The sequence below is a fragment of the Triturus cristatus genome, chromosome 3_2 (genome assembly GCF_964204655.1).
Source record: "Triturus cristatus chromosome 3_2, aTriCri1.1, whole genome shotgun sequence".
Classification (NCBI taxonomy): domain Eukaryota; kingdom Metazoa; phylum Chordata; class Amphibia; order Caudata; family Salamandridae; genus Triturus; species Triturus cristatus.
In genome coordinates, this window is record NC_140584.1 from 10,956,879 (window position 1) to 10,984,390 (window position 27,512).

The 27,512-nt window shown below is 43.8% G+C and overlaps 1 protein-coding gene across 2 annotated transcripts in view; it reads right to left on the bottom strand.

Moving 5' to 3' along the window:
- Positions 1–5,670: 5,670 nt before the first annotated feature.
- Positions 5,671–27,512, bottom strand: part of LOC146856679 (receptor-interacting serine/threonine-protein kinase 3-like) — a 1,419,725-nt gene continuing 1,397,883 nt past the window's right edge. For both annotated transcript variants that reach the window (XM_085647179.1, XM_085647180.1), the window contains exon 10: positions 5,671–10,891. In XM_085647179.1, coding sequence (XP_085503305.1) covers positions 10,632–10,891 — 260 coding nt within the window. In that variant the 3' untranslated portion in view covers positions 5,671–10,631. The remainder of the gene's footprint in view (positions 10,892–27,512) is intronic.

The window sequence follows — 27,512 nt, forward strand, 5'->3', positions numbered from 1 at the left end:
ATGTTACTGAGTGGTGGAGGTTTATTTGGCCTCAATAGTCAATGGACAAGGACCTAAAATACACAAAGATTTGGTGATCTTGCTGCCTCAACAGTTTCAGCCATTATTTCTCCTGCAACTTTGTTTCTGCTCCCAAAGTTTTCTCCTATGCTGCTTCCTAATTTGAAGGAGGGTAGATCTCGCAAGTTTATTGGTACCATCTCAAGCCAGTTGTCTTACTGGAGTCACTACCTCCTCAGATCCCATTAAACTCAGAGGTTCTTTGAAGTAACCTCCATGTGTGAACTGACACATAAGGATTGCATGATCCCTAATCCCCGTAGGAAGAACTGAGAAAGATTTTATTGTCCAAAAGTGCTGATATGAAACCCAAATAAAGTCCAGGGTTGACTTCTGGTTACTGGAAATTCGGGTGAACAAGAATGGTTGGTCGGCAGGAATTCTTCCATTGATACAGCAAAGGCAGAGATCCTTCATCAAAGTTGCTGCTGCTATGCCAGCCTTGTCGGATTGGTGAACTAACCCATCCTGTAGGTTGGAGTGGAAATCACCTGCCAAAATCCAAATAGCTTCTAGAAGCCTCACCACTGATTGTTCATTATGTCAACTATATTTTTAAGTTGTGCTTTCTTTTCTGCCAATACTGGGGTGACATATGCATTAGCCAGGATAACTGCTACTTAGGGATACGTTGGGGGTGGCTCACCTAGGACAAGCTCACTCACACCTATGTAGGGGGTGGTTATATTGGCCTCCAAGTGTTTGCCTACATGTATAGCCACTCCACCCAAAGGGTGCCCTTCATTTAGTGTTGGTTGAGTTGGAGAGAATATCCGTAAAAGTCTTGCCAGCCACTACCCATTATCTGTCAAGTCTGCTGTAGGCAAACTATGTTATTTTTATATAGGGACCACATTACTTCAGGTTTACGGAGCACGTTGTTTAGTCCTCTAAGATTCCAAGAACACGCTGTGAGACCTGAATCTAGCTTGGGGGTCAGCAATCGGGGGGATCCCAAGGGCCTTTATTTAGGTACACTAGTTCCTATTGGTTTGGAGGATCCCTATGTAGTCACTATTCCCCCATCTAAACGAACTTGCAAGGATTAGTTAATAATGATTCTTGATACCGATAACCCTTGAAAGGGATTACCTATGAGCCCTGCTCCACCTGGCGTTTTGAAGAACAGATCTTTTCTCTGACTGCCCTTCCGTTGGCCGATATTTCCCTGATTCTCTTTGACCCATTTGAGCAAAAGCTTTCGGTATCTCATTGCTGCAGGGTAATACTTGAGAAGCCCACCCTTCCAAGGTACCTCCATATGACCATGTTTTTTCCTTAATTTCTCTGCTCCTAAAGACAATCCTTGTCCATTCGTTCACTTCTTGATTTTGGCCTGGAGTGAATGCCACTGAATACATGTTCATTGTGAAGATCTTTTCCAGACCTGGCAGAGTTGAGAGCAGTAGTAACAAATGAACTCTATAAAATATCAACCTTGCCTCCTCACGCATATTCTGGGTATAAAATAGGAGGAGGCAGAACTTCATTGTCATGCTGCATATTCAATTCAAATGTTGCTTAAATGGGGTTCGTGTTTATATAACCTCTACATGTGAATCCAAGTGCTCTGTAGCTGGAACTGGACCAACTAATCCTTCAATTGTGTTCAATGGTACTTCAACAAGTTTTATACTTCACTCTGATTAGAAATTAAAGTGCAGAGTTGGGTGGCTTACATGTTCAATATAGACGTACTCTGAAGCCTTTGTCTCAATGGTTGCCTTATTGGCATCCCAAGGAGTGTTGCGGCATAGACTGTTGAGGGAACTTAGGTCCTGCAAGATCTGCTTCTCATTGTTTGACTCATTGGAGTCCTCTCCTAGAATCTCAATTTGCATAGAGTCTGAGATTGTTAAAGGCTAACTCTTCTGTTTGTGCCCCATAATGTTGATGGCCTCATTCTGCAAGGGTGGAGCACTTAGGTTTGATGTGCTTGTGATTTTCTCAATGATTTCTAGATCCTTCTCTTTGTTGGATGCAGAGATTACCTTTTTGTTGCCATCAGTACTGCTGCCTCCTTCTCCATGTTGAAATGTCTGATTGGGCTCCTGAAGGGGCCAATTAGTATTGAAAATAGAGTAGATTCTTTGGACTGGGTCTGAGAGGGTTTTTGTTTTTTTATTAAATTTAAGATGTTTTTTGTTTTGTTTGAGAGTACAGTAGTCAGTTCACTATTGTGGCTTAGAGATCTCCACTTGCTTGCTTTAACTTCCTTACACTCGGTCAGCCTCACCTGTTGAATAGGATTTAGTTGTACATACAAATCCTAGCCTTGGTTTGTTTGTTGATTTGCAAGGGTAGGTGAGTCCCTTACTGTAGTTTTTAATTGCTGTAATAAAGATTAAAGATGTCATTATTTCTTGGAGGGAGACCAGTTTGTTCATTAAGTGTAGACAATAACAACGTATTTAGGTTAACGACATCTCCATGGAATGGACCATGCTAATACACCAGTTCCACCAACATAGGATCAACACACACCATCCAGTGACGCCCCCAAGTACCCCTGGGGGTTCTAGCCATGCCACGCAACCTAGGCCCTCCCTTGAAGCAGACGACAGTGATCCCCAGCCGCCCCAAGAGTCATGATTGGATGACATCACCCCAGCACGGAACACTAAAGCAGCACACCATACCCTGGCCGAACAACATTCCCAATGACGTATGCGCACCCTGCGGAGACCCTGTCCCCTCCATGCATACGGAAATTAATGATGACATATTCTTTTGCCTCTGCAGGACACAGCAGACAAATCAAAGCCGCCCGACCGAACCTTCCCAGTTTTAATCCCCAGTTTGACACACACACAGGTGGGTTTTTCCGTCTAACTAGCCGGCCTCCAATTCCATGACAAGATATTATGCTAAGCAAACATTGGCATACACCAAGACCGGCACGATCTCGCAAGTTTAAGTGGGATTTAATTGCATTTTTCTATTACTTTGACTTGTAATCTCGTGATCTGCAAAATGGGATCGTAACGTTTTGATTAACTACCATTTTTGCATGCTTGCCTCAAAAATAATGTAAAATTAGAAAAATACAAATATATTACATTTACAAAGAATGTTTTTCTAATAAATAAAAAAATACGTATTTATGTTGACTTGGCTGCTAGTAGTGCCTTTGTTATTAGATCGTTCAAATTGTTGAGGTTAGATACTGTGTCCATTGTATGGGTGACAGCATTTGTAGCACCAAAATGTGGACATCTAATTTATCTATGTGCATGATGGCTGCCTGCTCATAATCAAGCATAGCTTTCTTTAGCAGTTGCCACCACAACAGAGTCTGACTGGCTTGGTTAATACTGTGGTCGACTGCTTCAGAAACAGCTAGCAGATCGTTTGCCGCCTAAGACGCAATTTTTTCCATATGGTTTATTTCAACATTCCTAAGAGTATTTTGTGTGTCTTCTCAGCTGGTGACCACTTGTAAATTCAGGGAGAGAGTATTCTTTGCTTTTGAATTGCTCTCTGCCTCCCCTCTGGGATGGGACTTGTCTGCTCAACCCATGGTAGGAGATCACCCCTGCTGACAGGAGGCATGGAGAGTGGGTTTTTCAACCTGAAAAGGCAAATTTCACGGACCCTTAATTATTGTGCGATCCATGCCATCAAAGGACTACAGAATTAGTTCTTGAACCTCATTTGGCTTGTTGCTTGTAATCTTAACCACAGATGACAAAGGATACCGTGGTTTTACTATTGCTTGCTGTAAGTACAGCTGGCCCTCTGGTAACACCAAGAGCATTTCTTCTTCTTGGACAATTCTGTCCCCTCATGCAAGGTCATTAAAGGTGACATCCAATGCCTCGCCACTTATTTAGCTGATGATTTCCAAGGGGAGTGAGTGCGTAGCTATTTCATTGATGTTGAAGTCGTTTCTGAAGTCCTTGGATCGACTAGGGATTTGCATACCTGGTGAATTTTGGTCACTTTGAACTGTACCAGAATGTGTTTAATTAAAAGAAGCGATGCTCTTCAAACTTTTTGCTGTTAGGAAGGCCCTATTTTGTGCACACGTTATTTTACACACTGCATTGGTATTAATTTTCTTAGAAAACTTTCAAAAAGTTTTGGTTTTCTTTTTCCTTAATGGGGCCTGCAACAAAAGAGAGCTGTGCGTTCTAATTGCCTATCCTGGGGTTGCACCCAAGTGTTTGCCACAGGCAGTTCCAGCCAAATATCAGCCTCCTCCGTGCCACTAGAGGAGCCAGCAGCTTAAAGCTCTGACTAGCATGGTGCAAGATGATACCTGACCTACCACTCTGCACCTTCTTCCTCAAGGGGGGTGCTTTGTGCCGCACTCCACACTGGGCCACCTGTAAGCCTCTACCTCTGATCCAGCCTGCAAAAACATTGCAACTCCAGAACTCGCCAAGGTGAAGAAACCAACAGGTGGGCAAACGAGTGTACTGAGCGAGCATTGAAAATGCAGCAGTGGGAGGTAGGTAGAATCTGCCGTTCTTTGCTGCCAATACAGCAAAACATTGCTTGAAGACCTGCTACCGGCTAAACTAAGTCGCTTCTGCTGCCAAAGGTTTTAGTACCCGGCGGGTACTGACAGTCGATGCTAATGTCTCACTGAGCCGGGAACTGAGCTATGGGATACCAGACACCGGCTCTGTCGTCCTCGCGGTCTCCGCATACTTGGCAACGCAGTGTACATGCGTCTGGACCTATTTAGGCCATTTTGCCCACAAGGTAGTATGCATGGTATTTCAAAGTAGTACATGTAAAAAATAAATTTTAAGATGCTAGCTGTGGCAGGTCTAGCTGTCCTATGTAGAAAGCTAGAGTACAGATTTGAAATTCTAATACAGTATCTCGAGAATGCGACAAGCTATAAAAATAATTACACAACTATTCGTAATGGTTAGAAAAAATAGACTTTGATTGTAAATTCTGATTTTTATTAAATCTTAAGGGAAAGTAACTTTGGGGATGCTATCTTTCCGCTGCCTGGTGTTCCTGATGGCTATATATGGCTTTATTCTCCCACTTCAGCCAGACAGTAATTAGCATAAGTATAAGTGTGGAAATGTTGCTACCTAGAAGCAGAGAATAGGCTGACCTGGATGGGCAGAGATGACCCCTATGATCTTGACAAAATATGCAGGGTGGAGCTGTGATCATCCTTTTTGACACTACAGTGTCAAATTCTGCTTGAATGTTAAATCCTGCATGACAGGTGTGCTGGGTTTACATATAACACTGGGGGAACATTTAATAGTATACGAAACAGGATGCTAAAACATTAATTGTGTATCCACTGCCTGGGTAATGGAAAACTGTGCTTTGTTCTACCAGATGTCTGTCTCTGGGTTTTTTGGAGAGTACAGTGACTGCCCAAACTGGACTTTAGTGTTAGATGTAGAAGGACACTAGGGTTACTATACTACACTCCCGGCACACACACACACTTCAGAGCTAAAACCTTCAAGGGGGTTAAGCTCAGGTTAATTTAGGGACTTTGAGGGATCAGTATGAAAAGGGTTGTGATTATTCCTTGAGGTGAGTAGCAACTCGCCCAAATATTAATCCAATTTCTTAAAGTAACTATCTGTGATTGTATGGGGAGAGGGTAAACATTGAAACGAGTGCTTAAAATCATATACTTTATTCCTTAAACATTTCTCTCCAAAATCTAATTTGACAGGTTTAAGGTGTAAGACAGAGGAACAAAATGTGCTTCAAACCTTCAACCCTTAATAAGCATATGAAGCATATTTTTGATACTAATTTCCTTCCATCTTCCAGTATAGCGCTGTAAAATCAACCTTCCTAACATGAAATTCAGAAATATTCTTCACTTGAGGTGTGTGACAAGCATAATCATGTAAGGTAGGGGTTGTCTGTACAATGTAGTCTCTCTGATATAATGAAAGGCCAACTTGATTTCACAACAATGTCCCACTAACAATTTTTACCTATGTTATACGTGTCTCTGTAAGGAGATCCTCTAATTTCATACTGAATTTATTCAAAGCAAAGTCCTAATTTTCCATCACTCATTTAATTTTTAGCCAATTTGTGTAGTTTCTTGAAGCTATAATGATTTGAAAAGGCTATCTTATAATGGTTCCTCCGAACCTCAGAATAGGTACTAATTATTCCAAACTTATATCTTGTACCACCAGTTACTTTTGTGCTGTGATCAATTATTTAAATCTTTCTATTCAGTGTATTACGCCAAGCATTTGTGTGAAGAGTTATCAGTAACCTAAGTAAATCATCTGGGAGCCAGAAGGCAGCAAACTTGCACTATAACAAACATCTTTTAACCTTATTTAATAGTATAGAAAAATTGATGAAACAGAGAAACTAACTGAATCTTATGGAGTTTCTTGCATTAATGAAATTGCTAAGCATTACACAGCAGGAGACGTGTGGGAGCAAAGTTTCCCATTAATACTATTTTAAATATTAAACCCTGCACATAGTTGTTATTGTTATGGTATGTCATACAACTGTTGTTTGAAGCTGTCACAGAAAGATATTTGGCATCTGCTAATGTTGCTCTTGATGAAGGCTCCAGGACTTGACAGAATCAATATGTTGTGCTCAATAGTTACAACTGAAGAACTTGTGGGATCACATTGATTCCCTTCGATCTTAATTGATTAGCTTTTGCTAAAAGCATTTCCTAGAATATGGATGAAGAAAATATAGCTCCTATTAATATTGTATAGTCAAAGTTGTTATTAGATTGTAACTGCTGGTATAATTTAGTATCTCATGAAGGCAGTAACTGAACATAAGGTATAGCGTGCAATAAAACCATAAGAAACAAACTATTCATTTGGATGTGAGAAAGGATGCTAACCTCTGGAATTAGTTTGATAAGGTTTAACATCAAGACTGACACAGGGTCAAAAGATATAGGATGTCTGTATATCCTCATATTGGGCCAGTTTGCTGATTATGAGGAGAATAATATAGGCTAAGGTACAACTGAAATAGTAGGTGGCTTTTCTGTGTTGGAACAAGGATTATCTGATAGAATGGCTCCGGGACTTGTGAATTTCCTCTGAGACTGTTGTAAGCTATTAGAATTCTACAGGGAGTTGGAACTTGTCATTGACACAAAAATAGGAGAAGAACTAGCATCTGTCTCCTGATTGAGACAGCTCTATTTCCACTTTGGGATGCAATATGCATGGTATTTCAGTAACAATTTTTTTTTTTTAGCTAAAGTAGATGTCATTATAGGATCTGTTTAACATTCCAAATTTGACCTTTTCCCTTTTTGTTAACAGTGCTGATGGATTTGTATTTGAGTTTCTCCATGTAGCGAGCAAGGAAATATGTAGGCCTTTAACCAAATGCCAGTAGGATTTGAAATAGACAGGATTTTGGCAAGAGGGGAGAGGGAAAGGACTGGGTGTTGTGGCCCTACCTTCCTCGTAGAGGGCCACCTCAGGGTTCCTCCCAACACTGATTATTATTCGACAAGAATAAAAATACAATTTGAATTCACTTTATAGAATCTTCCAACCAAGAAGTCCTGTTTTCCCAGTTCCTCTCTTTTGAAAGAAGTTTACCCACCTGGAAAAATCACATTCGTCCATCTTCAACTTAGTCATAGTTAAATCAAACAAAAAACCTCCTTAAAGACATGTATTTTCTTGCGAAGTTGTGGAAATAGAGAAATAGGTTTCATTATAAGGAAGAAAGCCAGATCATTAACTTAAGTGACTTTTTAGGTATGAACTCCAATTGTTGTCCTAATCACAATATTAGAACCTATTGTCGCATCTGTATGGTGCTTTCAAACTACTCACAAAACCTCAAAGTACTTTCTAGTAGGACAAGTATATAGGTACTTCGTTTGTTATGCATGGGTGTAGGAATATTGTTTTGTAATGAAGTCGATGAGTAGTATGTTTGAGGTTGTGTGTGAGGATTGGAGGTGTTCTCCAATCATGTAGTAGAGATCGTTTGACTGCCTACTGGGTGAAGTGGAGAGATGTGAGATAGCTAGTTCAGCTTGCATATATTTATAGTACTTAATCTAACAAGCACCCCATTTCCTGGTATATGGATAAGAGCTATTCTCATTATTGGGCTTGGTAGAATGGTGTGGTTTTGTAGCTTCAAAAGTAGTTTCAAGAATAGAGTCTGGAATTCCAGTCTTCTAAGAGTAGCCAGGTTGTTGCATGAAGAAACGTAATGCGAGTTGCAGCCCTGAGAATTGTAAAAGCCACCCAGCCCAAGCTAAGTTGTAGGTTATCTCTTCCGGAAGAGGTGTGGCACAGCAGCTAGAGCAACTGACTCTGGAGTGCAGGGATCACTGTTTGATCCTCCGCTGCAGCAAAGCTCAGCATCATGTGACTCTGACAATAACTCACTTAATCTCCCTGATGGCACCCAGCACCTTGAGACTCTTAGGGGTGATTAGTGCGCATGTTACAAATACCAGAGTTAATTAGTTTATTTCTCCAAGGTGGCAAAAGACTAGAACCCCGGATGCTCACAATTGGGAGAAGTATTTTGGATTCACCTAAGCTTGGCTGAAATGAAACCATGCAAGAGAATATGTGAACCACCCAAGAAGCAAAATTTTTCTATTAGGTTAAGCAAGATAAACTGGCATGCAACCCACTGAGAGCTGCCTCCTCCCAACGTGGAGCACTGAGTCTGCAACCCATACACCCTATTGGGAAATGCTGCTTCCCACAACCAAGTATATAGAGTCCTTCGCATCCAACCAGGAGTGGAGGTGACCAATTAAAGGATTATGGTGTCCACCAATGAGCAGAGATGGTGCAGCCCAAGGAAAGCAGACACAACAGTGGAAGACTCTATGGAGTCTACCAAGGAATGGAGATGGTGTGGTCCATGGAAGTCAAAAGACAGCATATATATGGGTTTATGAAGTCAACACAGGATCGGAGATAATACATCCCAAGGAAATCAACAGACCTTACAGTACATGGGTCTAAGGGGTTCTCCTAAAAACAAAGATGGTGTGGCCAAGGAAACTAAAAGATAACAAGGTATCTGGTTATATGGGGTACATGCATATGTGCTCAGATAGAAAAGCAGGTAGTTTTGAAAGGATTGAGATAGATTAGGAAGCCAGGAGAGATATGGAGGCCTTTGGATGAGTAATTACATTGGGGAAAGATCTGCCATACTACCATGGCTGTGAGAAGAGTTAAACAATTTGGGAAGAGTTGAGAGGGGCCTGAGCACTGAGACAGAGAATGGGAGCAGACCTATACATGAAGAGCAGAAATGTGGCCCAGTGAGCAGACAATAAAACAGTCATGGCAAGTGCTACAGTACCAAATAAATGGAGAAGTTACTGATTTACTGAGTTTTTTATTTTTTTAAAGGCATACTTTTTTTTTAAGCAGATGGCATTGCATAATACATGATAGTGATTGCTCTAGAATCTTTTTTTATGTTGGGCATTGTTAACTAAATTTACAAGGTTTTTCACATACTGCTGACAAAAGCCCGAAATCAAATTTTAGAGGAAATATTTGTTTTATGAATTATTTAATTGTCTTTCAAAACAGACATAATTTTGTCTTATATGGATTTTGAGTTCACCTTTAAACAGTTAAACATAAGTATGTGAGTCTCCCTTTGTTTACTCTCCAAGAGTTTGACTAGCTTGACCCTGCCCTCTGACTTTCGGTATCTATTTTTTTCGTACTTCTTCAAAATTCTCAGCCACACCCTTATTGTTGTAAATTGATCTTTTTTGTAGGTATGCAATTCACAAACCATTCAATCTAATCCTTTATTAACAGCAGATATTTTGTTCCACAGTCCATTCACCCTGAACATAAGAATCGCTGTTCTAGCTATCTAAGGAGGGTTCTAACTATTATCATCTGTGAAGGGGATTGTCAAACTCTCCGTACAGTATAACTACTGTGTCTTTTAATGGAACTGATATCCGGTTTCTGTCCAGCTTAAGTAGTTTTTTATTTGCAACCCTTTTTAAAATCCCTATAGTAGTTGAGTTCCACTTGTTTGACTTGCTGTTTTCACATGAAGATGGTCTTCAGCATTCATTTTCTAGAACACTTTGTGAGGTTTTCCTAACTGATTATCATATATGAAAATCAAGAATGGGGATCTTACATTATCCAATCATAACATTAATATTTCAAAATTGATTCTGGATTTGGCTTTTACTGTAACGGTTTACTACAACTGTACCTTAACGTTTTTTGTGTCCTGAAAAATGTCTTCCAAGTAGTTTTGGCATATTCTGCATATTTCACAAGATGCAGTAGATATATCATTCTCTATTGGTTTACCTTACCGATCAGTGACCAGAAATGCTCCTGTCAAGCAGCTTCGAAAGGGCTGAGAGAAAAACAATACTATCCTGGAGGAACAACTTAGAAAGACAAATGTTCTTAAAACATGCTGTTTTAGAATAAAAGGAAAGTACTTGCTGTACATACTCTTACAGATCAGTGAAACAGTTCTTAGCACACACCCACACAACTCTCTACGCTTGTTACCCGAAGGAGAGTGGACAATGTGGTAAAATGCACGAAGCAAGAGTGATTAGGTCTTTTGATTCCCTAAGGATCCAATTAGTTCTCCTGAAAATGTTTTAAAAGGTCTGGCTCAGCTGCAATTAGCAACTCACAAAACCTTTCCGCTGTGGGTTCCCCTTTCTTCTGTACAAAATCCAACATTACTCTGCTCTGTTCTAAGACGGTGTCTTTCGCCAGGATGGTCTGGTGCTCATCTTTGCTGATCATGTTTTCTTGTTTCAGATGGTCAACGACAGGCTGCACCGCAGATATTGCATTGATGATATCTGGCCGGTACTTCCTCAGAAACTGCAGCTCTGAAAAACAACAGTACACTATTTTTAGTAATTAGATTTGTTATTAATATTTACTTGTACTTCAGTCCTGCCCTGGGTATCCTCATTTATAACCACTCTTGCTTATTATGTGCTATTTGTAACATTATGGTCCTGATTATGAGTGGCTCAGAGGGAAGGTCAGATTTATCACACGGGATAAAACCTGTCACCTAGTGGTTTAGAATTTATCAAATGTGATTAATCACACCTATCTCAAATTTTTGGTGAATAACTTGGAATTTGGGGCTAAGCGCAACACAACCGGAATGTCACTCTAAACAGCAGCAGCCAGCTCATGTCAGCACGGTGTTTGGAAGTCGACACACGATGGAAGAGGTAAAATTAAATAAATAAACCCAATTCTGTCTTTGCCGACTCCCTCCCCCGCTCCGCCTTGCTCCACAACCCCATAGAGCTTACCTGCACCGGCTGCGACTGGCTCTAAATACCATGATCTTTTACCATTTTACATATTGGCAGGCTTGACCTACTAAAATCTAACTAAGTGTGAGGACTTTATCGCACCCGGTAATTACCAGGAGTGATAAATTCCATGCAACTAGGAAAACTCCAAGCAACTCAGAATCAGGGCTTTGTTGTAGTGCTTGCATTCCTTAATAAGACAACATTTTGAATTTTTACACCACTTCAATGCATTTCTGTTCACCAAGGAAACAAGCATTTGCAATGCCTTCGGTCTCGTATTTGTCAAAGTTATAGCTATTGGCATAGTAAATGACAATTTGTTTCGTTTGCAGTGGTGTGATCATTTAGAAAAAGAATTAGAGCTATTGGCATTGTAAATGTAAATATTTTTTACTTATGTGTGGAGTGGATGTATGAGGCGTGCAGTGGAATTATTTGGATAGTAATTATGTAGAATTTAGTGTATTGGAATTATGCACTGTGTGTTATGGAGAGTAATTATGTGGTATGGTATTTTCTGGTGTGGAGTGTTATGTAGTGGAGTTTAATTATGTTGCGTCTTGTTGAATTTTATGGTGTGATATTGAATTTTGAGGTGTGATATGGAAATATGTGGTGTGGATTGTATGTATGTGGTGTGTTATGTAATTGTGTTGTTGATTTCGATTATGTGGTTTCTTGTTGAAGTATGTGGTGTGGAAAGGAAACGTGGTGAGTGTGGCGTGGAAATGTGTGGCTTTGAGTAAAATTATGCTTAATGGAATTATGTGGTGTGGAATGTTTTTATGTGGATTGTTGTTATGTGGTATAGATTGGTTTTATGCGGGGTAATTATGCTGGGTGGTTTTGAATTGTGTGCTAGTAAATTGTGTGGTGTGGAATTGTGTGGTGTTTATCACAGTAAACATCAAGTTATACGGCAGGAAAGGTGGGTTTGAAGAAAGGAAATAGGGAAGAAGGGTGGAAGAGACTTGGAAAAGAGAATAAAAGAAGGTAGGAGGTTATGGTGGGTTAGAGGTAAGGAGGGAGGGTGGAAGTGATAGTAGAAGAGACAGGAAGGGAGAGAGGATGCTCAAGGAAGAAAGAGGTGGTATAATGTAAGTAATAGAGAGAAGAGAAGGGAAGGGAAAGGAAGGGAAGTTGTAAAGAAAAGTGAAAGGAGCAAAGGAAGGGAGGTGGGAGGAATTCACCTACTGTGAGGAAGGAGTACCTGATGGAAGGACATGAGGCACTAGAGCGTGGATGCAGTAAAAAAGAATGAAAGTGAAAGGAGGACTAGAGGATTGATTCAAAGAAAGGCAAGAAGGGGGTGGAGGCAGAATGAGGCCAATAACGCTGTGGTCATTGGCAAGATATTTGCAGTACATGCCTGTTGAGGTTCCGTGTGAGACGGGACGGCACTTTTTGAGTGGTGACGAATATGGCTGAGTTTGGTATCTGCGAACCGCAAATGACGAGTATAGTGGGTGTACGAAGTTTCGCTATGCAGCCACGTATGGTTCGTCTCATTTTTGGGTTTGTTCATCCGAACCCTCGGGTTCCATTTTAGATACAGCATCCATTTTGTTTCTTGCCCTCAGGTAGCCAGCGAACGGGCTTCTTGTCCGCTTCGTGACCCTGGAACTCTCAAGCTTACACGAAGGACACGTGTTCCTTTGAGGTGACTTTTATGATGAGGGAAATGACACGACTAAGGCAGATGGCCCCGCTCAAGGCCCATCTTGCCGCTCCGGTCTATTGTTTCAGCCACGCATACATTAGACACGAGGTCTTTGACCCCTCTCCTCTATCGAGTTTCCTTTATTGCCCCCAACACTCTTTTCTAACCTGTTGTGCATCCTTGTCCTTTCCTTGCATCTGTTTTTCGTCCTTCCTTTTAATGCGTTTATGGTTAGGATGGAATGTGTTTATTGCGGAGGGGATATGTTTTTACAGTTGGGAACCGGCAGGACTGTTGTAATCATGTTCCGGCCTCCTGAAACATGAACGCGACCCTTTTTGAAGTTTATTGTGGGAACTGAGTTGTAACCTTTGTTCATCATACTGTGCTATGGCAAAAACTTGTATAAAAGGAGTGACCCACTTCTACAAATTTGAAGCAGTCTCCGAGAACCTACACGTTGTGTACTTCTTGTGACCTCTGTATCCCTGCAGTAAATAAACGATCTCTGACGTCGCTGGAAGTGTCCCGTGTCTCTGTGTTTGGTACGCCAGAACAGGTAACCCACGAAGGTTTCAGGTGTTGTTCCCTGGCACCGCTGGGTCTTAAGAATAACCCAGTCCTTCACTGTGGTAGAATGTGTTAGTCTTCTTCAGCTTCAAATGTTAACAATCTAATATGTATGGAATTAAATGTCCTTCAGCACAGTTTGCTCTCACTGTATAGTGAAAAGTAATGTTTGTTATTTAAAAAAAAAAAAGAAACGTACAGTGAAATATGGCCCAGCTGTATAGATAATATTACAGCCTCAGATATTTGCACAGTATGGAAGTTTCAGTTGTATGCAGGCATCAAATATATCCATAGTATGGAAGTTTCCTATACATGTCAATATACAAGCCTATCATATATGGCTAGTACTCAAGAATTAATAATAGTTTACTTTATATACTTTCTTTTCCTGAGGTTTTTAACTGTTCTGTTGTAAATAACAGCTCTTAATGGGACTCAGTCTACTAATTGCAGAAGAATGGAGGAATTAGGATGGAATGCTGTGCAGGCCATACTAGGACTCTAACTTGTGATTTGCGGAATAGGACAGATGTTGGGGTGATCCATGAGCTATGTTACATTGATATTGTAGTGTAGTCCCAATAGTACCCTGTCATGCAGGACCTACGACGTTTACGGATAACATATACTGTGGGTCCGGTGGCAAACTGACTCTGTACACCCCCGCCACATATATTAGCCTATGGTTTGCACTAGCTAGCTCGCAGTGGCACCAGAATCTCCTGCTATCAGAGAGATTAGTTTTTGGCAACCTTAGAACACAATAACCTCAGACTAGTGGAAACAATATATTACTTTTCACCTAGTCACCTCGTGCTTGCTTGTTTTTGCTCTCAGAGAGATACAGAGAAGAAACAGTTGAACGTGTTTATAATAAGAATATATTGACAGTAGTTCTTCTCATGTAGAATATGTGTGCTGTTAGAACCGTAACACAGTAGCAGAGATATAGAACCAGCAGTACAGTGAATAAAAATAAATAGTATTGTTCTACCATTTTTCAATAGTCATGAACATATACATGAATACGAAAATGCATTTATAAAATGAAGTGTGTACTCCTAAGATGCCTGACTAGATGTACCTAAGTGTACCTAACATGTGAGTAGGTGCTATATAGCCTAAGCATCAAGAATTCCACGAGGCTTTAGTCAAACCCCCATACCTGAATAGTGGGAGTGTGGGACTTCGTCCTAGACTTGAGCTGGACACCCCGCAACAGATCGTCAGACCACTGTCAGCTCCAGCGATGGAATGCCAGAGCTGCAGCGTCTCTGGTCAGTGTGTCGGTCGTGAAGTCTCGGGTCTCTCCTGCTTTCTGATAGCAAGAGGTGCTGTATTTATACAGTCTATGTACGTGTGTTACCCATTGTTCAGTATGAGGATGACGTTGGGTATTAAACCTTGTGCGTCTATGGGAGAGGTGAAGTATGCCTCCTGGAGAGTGCATTCATCAATTATCCATATGCGCTAAGGATGACGTCTTAGCAATATTGATTGGGAAAAACCCACCCTCGGCATGGAACTAGGTGAAAGGTTTAGTCCATAAAAGGCTGCAGCCCTTATAAGGCGTGATGTCCCTATAAAGCATTCTGTCCTTATTTGGAGTTATGTCCTTATAAGAATCGTTCATATGAAATAACGGGAGCTGATGTAGGGAAAGTGTACTGGACCTATATTAGGGTACCGATATGAAATATAACAATATTTAACGAATATGCTTTACATAGTAAAACATTTTCATAACTATCACCAGGAGAGAATAAAACCTTAATTAAAAAAATCATTGTATGTTCCTGAAATTCAAACACCCTTAAACGCATTTCTCCTGATTCCAATGACCATGAACAACTTTACCCATGAGTCTGTTCTTTACTTCTGTTATGTTTTTGTCATTACTGGGGGTATTGACACCTAAACTCTATATTCCTGGCTACAACCCTGCTTCTAGGACTCTATACATGAAATGTGTGAATAAGGGGTGCATTTGCAAGAGACTCCTATGCATACATGTCTTAGTTTCACTTCTTGGGTCCCTCCGTAGCAAATCCTTCTCGGTATCATGTATTTCTTTCATATGTGCAGTATAGTTAGGAACAGTGGGGAGAAATGATGGAACAAACAAGTAACTCTATTTGGTGCAGGATGCAGAGAGGCTCTCAGAAATATTCTCTACAGATGCCACTTTACAAATGGGGAGTGGCAGAAGCCTGATTTGTTGGAGGTGGTGTGGTGAGGAGGGGACACTGATGCACATTCTCTGTTCATGCCAGAGGATGTGCTTCTGGGCGATGATCCTGTGGAGGGTGGTCACCACTTTATGTCTAAGAATAGGAATTTCAATGCTATTTCAACAATGTGGCTCCATAAAAGTATACTGAAAAGGTTATGCAGAATTAACACCACAAAATGATCTACACATCAAGAAACATCCCCTTGTATTAAAGTAATTGCAACACAACTTGTTTGGCAAAGGTTAACATTCTATGTACTTATTCAGCAACAAAAAACTCCTTTACAATGACAGTATTGGACACCAACACAAATAAACATTGCAGCAGACAAATCTGAAACACAGATTTTGTGCAAAACAAGTGTCCGCAAGTGTGCCGGGTCTGGTGGCTCAGTGGACTAATGTGTCCCCTGCAGAGACCTGTGTTCAACCTCATGGTCACAGGTTCAAATACCGGTGTGGCCACTTAGCCTTTCATCCATCTGAGGTAACAATAAACATCTGTTATTCAGCGCTAAGATACCTACGGGTGAATGCATGCTTCACAAATAGACGTGTTCTGTTATGTTATGAAGCGACAGTGTGAAAACAGAGGGTTGCTACAGTAAGGTGAGAGTTCCACAATCTTCCTGTTAAAATATAAGAAGAGGCCAGAAAAGAGACAGTCACCTACTCTGACCAATTACCTGCCCTCTGTTCCAAAGTCCTTCACTGTGACCACTTACTCTGGCACTAAAAAGTATAGAGGACATTGTTGTTTCCATTTTGTTGCAGCAAGCGCTCCACTAAAGCTCCTAGTCTTGGCAAGCAGCAGATAGGCTTGTTTGGTGTATAGATGAACGCAAGGCTGCTGGAGCAGACAGGAAAATGGCCCAATTTCCCAGAACTTTTGGCGACAGCCTCAACACTGACACTCCCTTAACTCTACTGACACTGTCATACTGTTTGTTTTCCATCCCAATCCATTCCCCTTGATCATTAGTATTGTCTCACTCTCATACCACCATTGGCCTGGACACACTCAAGAGGCTCCTTTACTCCTATCAGCCAGTCAAGGCTTTGATTATTCATGCTCTTAACTTTAAATTCTCAGCAATGACTACCAACCCCTAAGGTAATCCATGCCAGCAAAGCACTTCGGGCCTCATGTAGGAAGCCAAATACCGGTCGGTAACGGCCGATTTTCGGTAATTATACCGTTACCGACCGGTATTTTGGCTTTTGGTATGTAGGGGGACAATTTCTGTATTCGGAATTTACCGAATCGGTAAAATTTCCGATTCGGTAATTTTACCGATTCGGTAAATTCCGAATACAGAAATGAGATGTAGGGGGAGTGTGTGGGTGATGTTTGGAGTCGGTATTTACCACCAACTAATAGTTGGTGGTAAATAAAGTATGGATGGTGAAATGCATTTTATAGCGCCTGCAAGTGTGCAATGTGGCAGACATACATGCCCTTCGGGCATGTATGTGTGCCACATGTGCACACATGGCCGTTTCAGGGGTGCAACAGGGTGTCAATGTGACACCCTGCCACCCTTGCATGTGTTCCCCCCATTACCGAATCGGTATTTACCGAATCGGTAATGAGGCATACCTTCCCATCAATGGGAAGGTATGCCTCATTACCGAATCGGTAAATACCGATTCGGTAATTACCGAATTATTCCGAATCGGTAATATTTACCGACCAATTACCTACATATCATTTACCACTTCATAAATACCGAATCGGTAAAATTCGGTATTTATGAAGTGGTAAATGTGTCCCTACCTACATATGGCCCTTCATGTTTACATTTCATGTGTTTTATTTCATGCAGTGTTCCCCAACAGTATTTCCTTTATCCGGATGATGTGTTTCTCTAGTTTTATTTTCACAAAACATACTTTTATAGTACAAATTGCGAAATGAGTCACCTTCAGGTTGGGGTGAGATCAGATTGCGAGTAGACATTTATGAAGGGCATCATTGAGAGTCCTGAGAGTGAAGGCAGTACTGCTTTCTCACAGGGCCTGCCACTGGGTCATTCAATCAATCAATCAATCAATCAATCAATCAATGAATTTGTAGAGCGCGCTACTCACCCGTAGGGTCTCAAGGCGCTGGGGGGAGGGGGATCCGCTACTGCTCGAAGAGCCAGGTCTTGAGCTGTTTCCTGAAGGAGAGATGGTTCTGGGTCAGTCGTAGGTGGGTGGGGAGGGAGTTCCATGTCTTGGCCGCCAGGTAGGAGAAGGATTTTCCTCCGGCGGTGGTCTTGCGGATGCGTGGGACGGTGGCGAGGGCGAGGCTGGCGGAGCGGAGGTGGCGGGTGGGTTGTAGAATGTGAGGCGGTTGTTGAGGTATGTGGGTCCCATGTCGTGGAGAGCCTTGTGTGCGTGGGTGAGGAGTCTGAACGTGATCCTCTTGCTGATGGGGAGCCAGTGCAGGTCTCTCAGCTGGGGAGAGATGTGGCTGAAGCAGGGGGTGTCCAGGATAAGTCGTGCAGATGCGTTCTGTATGCGCTGGAGTCTTTTCTGTAGTTTGGCTGTGGTTCCAGCGTAGAGGGTGTTTCCGTAGTCCAGTCGGCTGGTGACGAGGGCCTGGGTGACCGTCTTCCTGGTGTCGGTGGGGATCCACCGGAAGATCTTTCGGAGCATGCGCAGGGTGTTGAAGCAGGATGACGAGACGGCGTTGACTTGCTTGGTCATCGCGAGGGAGGAGTCCAGGATGAAGCCCAGGTTGCGAGCATGGTCCGTTGGCTTTGGAGCGGAGCCCAAGGCAGGGGGCCACCAGGAGTCGTCCCAGGCGGAGGAGGATGTTCCCAGGATGAGGACTTCCGTCTTATCTGAGTTCAGTTTCAGCCGGCTGAGCTTCATCCATTCCGCGACATCTTTCATTCCTTCCTGGAGGTTGGCTCTGGCTGTGGCGGGGTCGTTGGTGAGGGAGAGGATCAGCTGGGTGTTGTCGGCGTAGGAGATGATGTTGAGGTTGTGTTGGCGTGCGATGGCTGTGAGGGGGCTCATGTAGACGTTGAATACGGTGGGCTGAGCGAGGATCCTTGCGGGACGCCGCAGATGACTTCGGTGGCCACGGACCGGAACGGGGGAAGGCGGACTCTCTGGGTTCTGCCGGCGAGGAACGAGATGATCCATTCCAAGGACTTTCCTTGGATTCCGATGTTGCTGAGGCGCTGTATCAGGGTGCGGTGGCATACGGTGTCGAAGGCTGCCGAGAGGTCCAGGAGGATGAGGACAGCTGTTTCCCCGTCGAGCAGGGACCTGATGTCGTCGGTGGCTGCGATGAGGGCGGTCTCGGTGCTGTGGTTTGCTCGGAAGCCGGACTGCGAGGGGTCGAGGAATCCGTTGGTCTCGAGGAAGGCGGAGAGTTGTTTGTTGACGATCTTCTCGATGACTTTGGCCGGAAAGGGGAGGAGCGAGATGGGGCGGAAGTTCTTGAGGTCCGTGGGGTCCGCAGTGGGTTTCTTCAGGAGGGCGCTGAGCTTGGCGTGTTTCCAGCTCTCTGGGAAGGTGGCGGATGCGAAGGAGCTGTTGATGATGTTCTGGAGTTGGGGTGCGATGATGGAGTCGGCTTTGTTGAAGATGTGGTGTGGGCAGGGGTCGGTTGGGGAGCCGGAGTGGATGGTGTTCATCGTGTGGGTGGTATCTTCGGTGCTGACCGTCGTCCAGGTGCGGAGGGTGGTGGTGGAGGGCGCCGGATCGGTGGTAGGGTGCGCGGTCTGTGCGCTGAAACTGTTGTGTATGTCGGCAATCTTGCGGTGAAAGAACGAGGCGAGTGAGTCGCAGAGGTCCTGCGAGGGTGTGATGTCGTTGTTGCAGGCGCTGGGGCTGGAGAGCTCTTTGACGATGCTGAAGAGTTCCTTGCTGTTGTGGGAGTTGTTGTCCAGTCGTTCTTTGAATGTGGTCCTTTTGGTGGTGCGGATCAGTTGGTGGTGTTTGCGGGTGGCGTTCTTGAGGGCTGTCATGTTTTCTGTAGTCTGGTCGTGGCGCCAGGCTTTCTCGAGGGTACGGCAGGTTTTCTTGGAGTTTTTGAGGTCGTTGGTGAACCAGGAGGCTTTCTTGCTGCCGTGTCTGCTGGGGGGGTTCTTCAGTGGTGCGAGGTCATTGGCGCAGTTGGTGAGCCACTGTGTGAGGTTGCGGGCTGCTTCATTGGGGTCCGTCGTGTTGGTGGGGGGGTTCTGGCTGAGGGAGGTGGTGAGCTGGTCGGCAGTGATCTTGCTCCAGCTTCTGCGGGGAACCTGTTGAGGGTGGTTGTGGGTCGTGGTTCTCCTGAAGTTGAAGTGGACGCAGCTGTGGTCTGTCCAGTGCAGTCCGGTGGAGTGGCTGAAGGAGATGTGCTTGCTGGAGGAGAAGATGGGGTCAAGCGTGTGGCCGGCGATGTGGGTGGGGGTGTTCACCAGTTGCTTGAGTCCGAGGTTGGCGAGGTTGTCCAGCAGGGTGGCGGTGTTGCTGTCATTGTTGTTCTCCAGGTGGAAGTTGAGGTCTCCTAGGAGGATGTAGTCTGAGGAGGTAAGGGCGTGCGGGCTGACGAAGTCTGCGATGGCTTCGCTGAATTGTGTGCGTGGTCCCGGGGGTCTGTAGACAAGGGTGCCTCTGAGGGTGGTCTTGGGGTCGGTGTGTATCTAGAAGTGAAGGTGTTCGGCGGCGGTGAGGGTGTCGTCGGAGTTGGTCGTGATTCGGATGGTGTTTCTGTGGACGATGGCGATGCCTCCTCCGGGTTGGTTGACGCGGTCCTTCCGGGCGATCTTGTAGCCATCCGTGATGGCTATGGCGATGTCGGGAGCTGAGGAGGCGTTCATCCATGTTTAGGAAGGCGACGTCTGGTGATGTTGTGTCGAGAAGGTTCCAGAGTTCGACGGCGTGCCTGTGGATGGAGCGGGTGTTGAGCAAGATGCACTTGAGGTGGTCGTTGCTGGAGCCTGGTTTGGTGGGTGCGGTGCAGGATCGGGTGCAGGTGAAGTTGCAGGCGTGGCAGGTGAATGCTCCGTGGGTGCGTTTCGGGTTGGCTTGGTAGCAGGCTGGCTGTCTGTCGGTGTTGAGTGCGTGGAGGGTGGCGTCGTCGTATCTCTGTCAGGTTGGCTGGCTCCGGCGGGGTCCAGGGGTTCTGGCGCTGGGTGCGGTCCAGGCGTGGACGGGCGTAGATGGGCTTGTCTTTGGCGCGCCTTTGGCGCGCAATCGGTGTGCCCGCTGCGCGTGGCCACTGCGCGTACGCGCGGTCCCCGCCATATATGGCGAAGTGGGAGGGAGGAGCAGCTGGGAGGCAGGAGCGGGGCGGCGAATGGGGAGCGGGTGCCAAGAGAAGGGGGCGGGGCCGCAGGAGAGCAGCGGCAGGGAGCGGAAGGGGGGGTGGAAAAAGCAGGAAGACGGAGCGGGAGAGCAAGGGCAAGCCTGAGCAAGCCTGGAGAGCAGGGGCCTTAAGGAGAGGCGGCAGCAAGATAGGCCAAGAAGGCAGCAGCAGCAGAATCTGGGCACACGGGGGCCGTGCGGAGTGGAGTTACCGGGTCAAGGGTCATTAAGGTGTTCAGACTAAATGCACATCCAATCCTTGGCCTCTAAGGAGAGTGTATAAAGCGATGGTTATATAAATGTCAATTGTAAATTAAAGCACTACTTTGCATGTGCACGAGGACTACAATGTGTAGAAGTCATATCATGTATCATGCACACTGGTAGGCATTATATTTTAAGAGTACTTTGTCTTCAGAAACACACAGTCATGATTCAAATGCTATGCAGTTGTTGAGTGTGCTAATAAGTGCTTATTATTCAAAGTAACTTTGTTAACAACCTTGGAATTACAAAAGACTGAGGATAAAAACACGTTTCTAAAGTAATGCCTTCAAGTATACATGCAGTTCCTTGATGTCAGGTCATAACTCACTGTGCTATATTAGGAGGATTGTGACATAATAGGTGCAAATAACAAAAGGATATCTGTGTTAAAAGCAGTGGTGGATGGTTAATTATACCAGGGAGGGGGGAGGTGGCAACACAGGCACACATACACCTCACTTACATCCATGCATTCACACACGCACACAAACTCAGTCACAACACTAACACATTTATTAATGTATTCAAGAGTATTATAATAGCGCTAGCTAGATACACATACATTAATACATACACACATGAAACATAAAAAATGCATAAACTTACCTTAACTGCATCACTCCAAAAGAGAAGGCTTAGAGGTCCCAGGAGGGTTGGGGCTGCAGCCTTCCTTCATTGGCTGTTTGGAAGGCAGCAGTGCCAACCTCGTCACAGAGTTGGATGGGGGACAGTGAGACTGCTGACCCCACTCTGTGAATAGGAGCCACTGAGTGACACAATGCCCTGGGCACTTCAGGGCTTAAAACTGAAGCACCCAGGTCTGAGGCAATCAGTGGTGCTCCCCTTTATCACAACGGGAAGGGCCTTGAGGCACTTTTGCCAGACTGTGGAGGTCATGCATACAAGCCTGTGAAATTCTACCTGACTAAGTTCAGGTCAGAGTATCAAAACGGAGATAGAGTAAACCCCTTACAGTCGGTTTTCAATAATGCGTTTAGTGCCTTTATTTTTATGTATCTTCTCAGTTATGATATATATATCCATTTTTAGCTTTTATTATACATTACTTATATCATACAAAAGGTAAGGTGCTCCTATAAGGTGAAGGTGCAGTGAGAGTGATCAATAGTTTAAAAAGTGCATACGTGCTATGTACAAAAATATATACAGTGGCTGTGACAGTCTACATATGTTGATTTTTCGAAGTTTTGACCCTTGGGCATAAGGTATGTAAAGCAGGGTCAGCACCAGAACGTAAAAAATATACAGTATGTACACATCTAGTTGAAAAACGGGCTCAATGCTGGATGTCAAAATCATCCGAAAAAAAGCTCCTTCTTTAAATGCATTTTGTACATTGTGCTTTAATAAGCAGATTTCAATGACCCCAGTTGAATAATGGGTGCAATGCTGGATGCTTAAGTCATCCAAATTTATGCTCTTATACTTTAAAATATAAAATACATTGCTGTTCAATAAGCAGCTTCCATGGTTTCCTTCAGCCAGCTTACATTAGAGAATGCCAGCCTCGGTGCGTTTTCCTATGTAGATAACGTGCCTGCAGCAGCCAAAGTCTACACTTCCCCCGTGAGGCCCACCTTTTACAAATTTACTGTCCAGCCCAGGTCCGTGGTTTACTGGCTTGCCCCCTTGCCCCCTATTTACAAGGGTGTAGTAAACAGGAGGCATTGCCGAAATTAAGTCCAGGGAAAACCTGGTCTTAACATGGCGAAACAAGGAAAAATGCTTAATTTTTCCTCGTTTTTGCTGTTTCTATGTGTGCTGCGTTGTGCAGCACACAGAGAAACAGCTAATCTCCATGAATGATTGCTCATGTGCAAGAAGGTATCCCTTTCTGCGCATAAACAATCATTTAAAAAGATGATGATTTGTAACTTCCATGTGTGCTGCACAATGTAGCACACATAAAAGTTACAATTCGCCATTCTTGATTAATTATGTGCAGGAAGGGATACCTTGTATTGCAGAACCTCCAGGAATGGTGCACCTCAACACCCGGGACAACAATACTGTTCAAAGAGTGATGAAAAAAAAAGTAGGGCTTCACTGGCAAAATCTGTACAGTAGCGCTAATGTGTGTGTTAATAAAACAAATCTGGCCACTTTGCGACCGCTCTTTAATGCTTTATTTAGTTATTTATTTTTCGTATTTTGAAACAGTTTTTTCTCTTCGGCCCGAGGCTGCAATGTGGAACAGAAAAATGTCCGAAAATGACGATATTTCCAACAAAGGTGTTTCTTTCTTTTTTGGATCAATTTCACAGGGGAACAAATGAAGCATAGTAGAGGAAACAGAAGGTAAGAGGTGTGTAATGAAGCACGGTTTTCAGCAAGTGAGGAGCAGTGAGAGACAGAAAGAGAGGGAATAAGAGGAAGAAAGACAGCAGGCAACTGACAGCAGAGTAGGAAAAGTGAACACTTCGACCACTAATCTTACCTTAATAAACCTACTGGGCACCTAGGGATTCTCACACACAACAGAAGCAGGCTGCAGGGTAGGCCAACCAGCCCTTACCTTGACACCCCTGACACCTCCTCTCTCGTGCTCCAGACCACAACTCTCCAAGTCCGCTGCACCAAGAGAGGCAAATGTAATGATTCAAAACTCTAAAAAGATTCCGGGCATTGAGTTTTACCCAGCTCTAATCCTGATCTCTTCCCCTTCTAGATACTCCTATGGATTGGTAGGGTCCCCCTCTCAGGGGAGCACATGCTGCTATTTCTGATTGTAGATTGCCTTGCGGTTTTTTGTTTTTTCTGGTTGTTATTTCAGTTTAAAATGAAACCGTACAGTGGGGTCCGGATGGTGTGGCTATCAACGCTGCTAACTCCTGTGCATCTTCCTTAGCCGCAACGCGCGCTCTACAATGTGTGTCATATGCTCCTTTTGTTTACTAGCGGCCGGCCGGAAGGTTGTAGGCCCATCTTTGTATATTTTTTGAGTTTTGTAATAAACGGTTTAAAAAAAAAAAAAAAAAAAAAAAAAAACTCTAAAAAGAATGATGACAGGCCTGCCCCTCGTAAGAACATTGGTCCATTCTCTCTGGGGTCAAGCTACCAACATGAAGCAGGGCCGCCATAAGTAGCGCATTCACGCTATGAATGATTGACGGCCCTGATTATTACAGATCATCTGTGGGTGCCACAGCAACCCAAAATAATGCGAACACAAAGGCAAATGTCGTCCAGCTTTACACCACCTACCAGGGTTGTTTTTCCCATACAAATGGGAAAAATGTCCTCCAACTTTACATAACCCACAGGGTAGTTTTTTCCCGCACAAATGGTAAATAGTCACCCATTTGTGCGGGAAACAGCTCAATCTGGCAACATTGCACACCAACTTTACAAATTTTGACGAAGGCTGCGCGAGCGGTAGCCTGCCCTTTGCATGGAGGAGGCGAAAACTAAAACAATGCTCCTTCCCTTCCCACTTTGCAATGTAACCTGCTCTTTTAAAAGGCATTCAACACTGTGATCCTACGCGTTCCAACAGTATTTCTCAGATCTGTGCATTTTTGGTTGGTTTTCTGAACTCAAAGCGCTTAATACACATCTCCCACATGAAAACCTTTATGGAAATTTGGAGAGTGGCCTACAGAATAAAAGCAGTGAGCACACTAATGTATAAAAGAGTAAACCATGTTTGATGATTCAGTGTAAGCAGCCCCGCCCTTCCAAGATGAAGAAGTGATGGCCGCACACACACACACAACCAGACAACTGTCCTTTGTAAATGTGAAGGCTGCAAGCAAAACAAGACTTCAACAAGCCCAATGCCCTTTAAAGGGAAGCCTACACCCAAACAAATATCCTACCTAAAAAAAAAAGCCCATCTGACAGTCAACACCGAAAATTGCAAAAAGGCTAAAAGAAATACAACCAAGGGAGTGGGAGGCACAGTAGAAGGCAGCACGGACATTGTGGCATTAAGAGGAGATGGTAGGGAGTTTTCTAAAGTTAAATCTAAGCAGCTATGGCACCAACAGTGAGCACAGGCAAACAGTAACAAAGAACGAAGCCAAGAAAGAAACTAGTCCCTCGAAGAACCGATAAAGAACCATAGCATAATGAGACAGTAATTAGTTCCTGCTCTGTGGGAGGAATGGAAGAGAAAAAGTAGGGACAAAGAGGCAGGACTCTCCACTAGCAAGCAAGGATTTTTAAAGGACACTGACATAGACAAATGAAAAGCAGAGGCAAGCAATGGGTGGAGTTGGAACTCCACAAAGCATCTACAACAGGTTGTTAAAAGAAAGTGCAAGCGCTGTCTGCTCGACCTAAAAAATGACTATACTTTTTATTGCTACGTTTCGCGCATCTGCTTTAGAATCTTCAAGGGCTTTAGTATCATTTTTAAAATTTCTCTTCATACACTTAAGTCTGAATTTGTTACATTGTCTAGATTTGAATAGAAGAAAGATAATTACCCAATTGTACAGGCTGCTAATGCTGTCTAACCAAACAAAAGCAATATCCTAGTCAAACTGCCCTAAAAAGATTACCTAGGCAGTACAGATGGAGCTACTGCAAACGTGCAAGGTACACCCTTCATGTCAGCAGTTTTCTGGAATACCACACAGTTTGCTCCAGCTTCAGTTAATGAGGGAACAGGTGTTTTTAACGCACCAAATAAAATCTGACTCCAAAAACAGATTAGATCATGTGTTCTACAATAGTGCACATGGCTCATATTGTATCAAAATTATAAAAAAATAAATGAAAAATAAACTAAGGGCCTGATTTAGGCTTTGGAAAATGAATTTAGTACAATTTTCACAGCGAAGTACTCTCACTACGGCGAAGGCACTCCTCCTACCAAATTTTGAGATGTCCGCCAGCCTAGCAGACATCTCTTGCATTTACTGGCACAGCCGTGACTTTCAACTTTTTTTTATTTTCACAAACAAAATCCAAGGCAGGATTTTGTTTTTGAAAATAAAATAACAATTACCCCCCCCCCCCCCTCCGCCATTGGAGTTTTTTCTCATAGCTTAGGAGTCATTCTGTAGTTTTCACTACCTCTTACCACCAGGTTTTACCTGGCAGGGACAGACAGCAAAAACCTGTTATTTGTCGGCCCACTTAAAATATGGTGGGAGGAAAAATGGCTGCTTCTTGCTAGCAAGAAACAGCACTGCTTCTGCTTTAGTACTGCTGACAGTTTTGTTACAAGGGCTGCAAAACCAGCCCCCAGTAACAAAACGGGCCCCCACCCTTCTGCCCCGCCAGGAAAACGCATGGTGACTAATACAGCCAGTACGGCTCTGACGAGTACTTACCGGGCAGAAGAGGTGACATTGATTGGATGGCAGGAGGAAGTAGAAGAAAGCCCTCAATGGTTGCTGGAGGCTTCAGGGAAAGAAGGGGCACCAAAAGATCCTGCCACCTCCTAACATTGGCTGGTCTTGTCATGGGTCATCCAAAGACACAGGGCCTTCCCTAACTCGTCACAAAGTGGGATGGGGTCAGTGAGAGTTGCTGACCCCACTAAACTCTGTAACAAAGTTTCACTGATGTACAGTCAGCTCTGGGCACTTCAAGGCTTAAAACTGAAAAGCCCGGGGGTGATCCTATCAGTGACGCTCACCCTCGTCATAGGGAGGGGGAGACCTCAGAGGGCTTTGGCAGGCTGATGAAGTCATTTCCTCAAGGTTGAGAAATCCTCAACCCAGCAAAGCTAGGCTCAGGATGGCAGGTGCTTATGCATCAGTGCATTTAAAGCGCCAGGCTGCCTAACAAAAACATCATGAGTGTGACATTTGATCAGCCTTAGAGACACTCATCATGCTTGCAAAACAGAGGCTTAATGACAGCCATGCTTGTCGTGATAATTCTAAAAATGGATCAAATTTGTTCTGGGATGATTGATGATGGCCAAGGAATTGGCCAATGCAAGAGATGACCTACTTGTGCTGGGTCTTTTGGCAAAAAATTAAAGGGACAACATTTCTTTTGGCAAGTGTTTATAATTGGTGCATCACAAGCAGTTGGGAAGGAGCAAACCCTAAAAAAACTAACATTGTGCCCCCAAACCGAGCATAATAATAGCCATCCTTGGCATATTTTGAGCATCTTTGGCCTACTGATGGCTGTTCCTTGTATAATGATGATCACTCCTGGCATAAAAA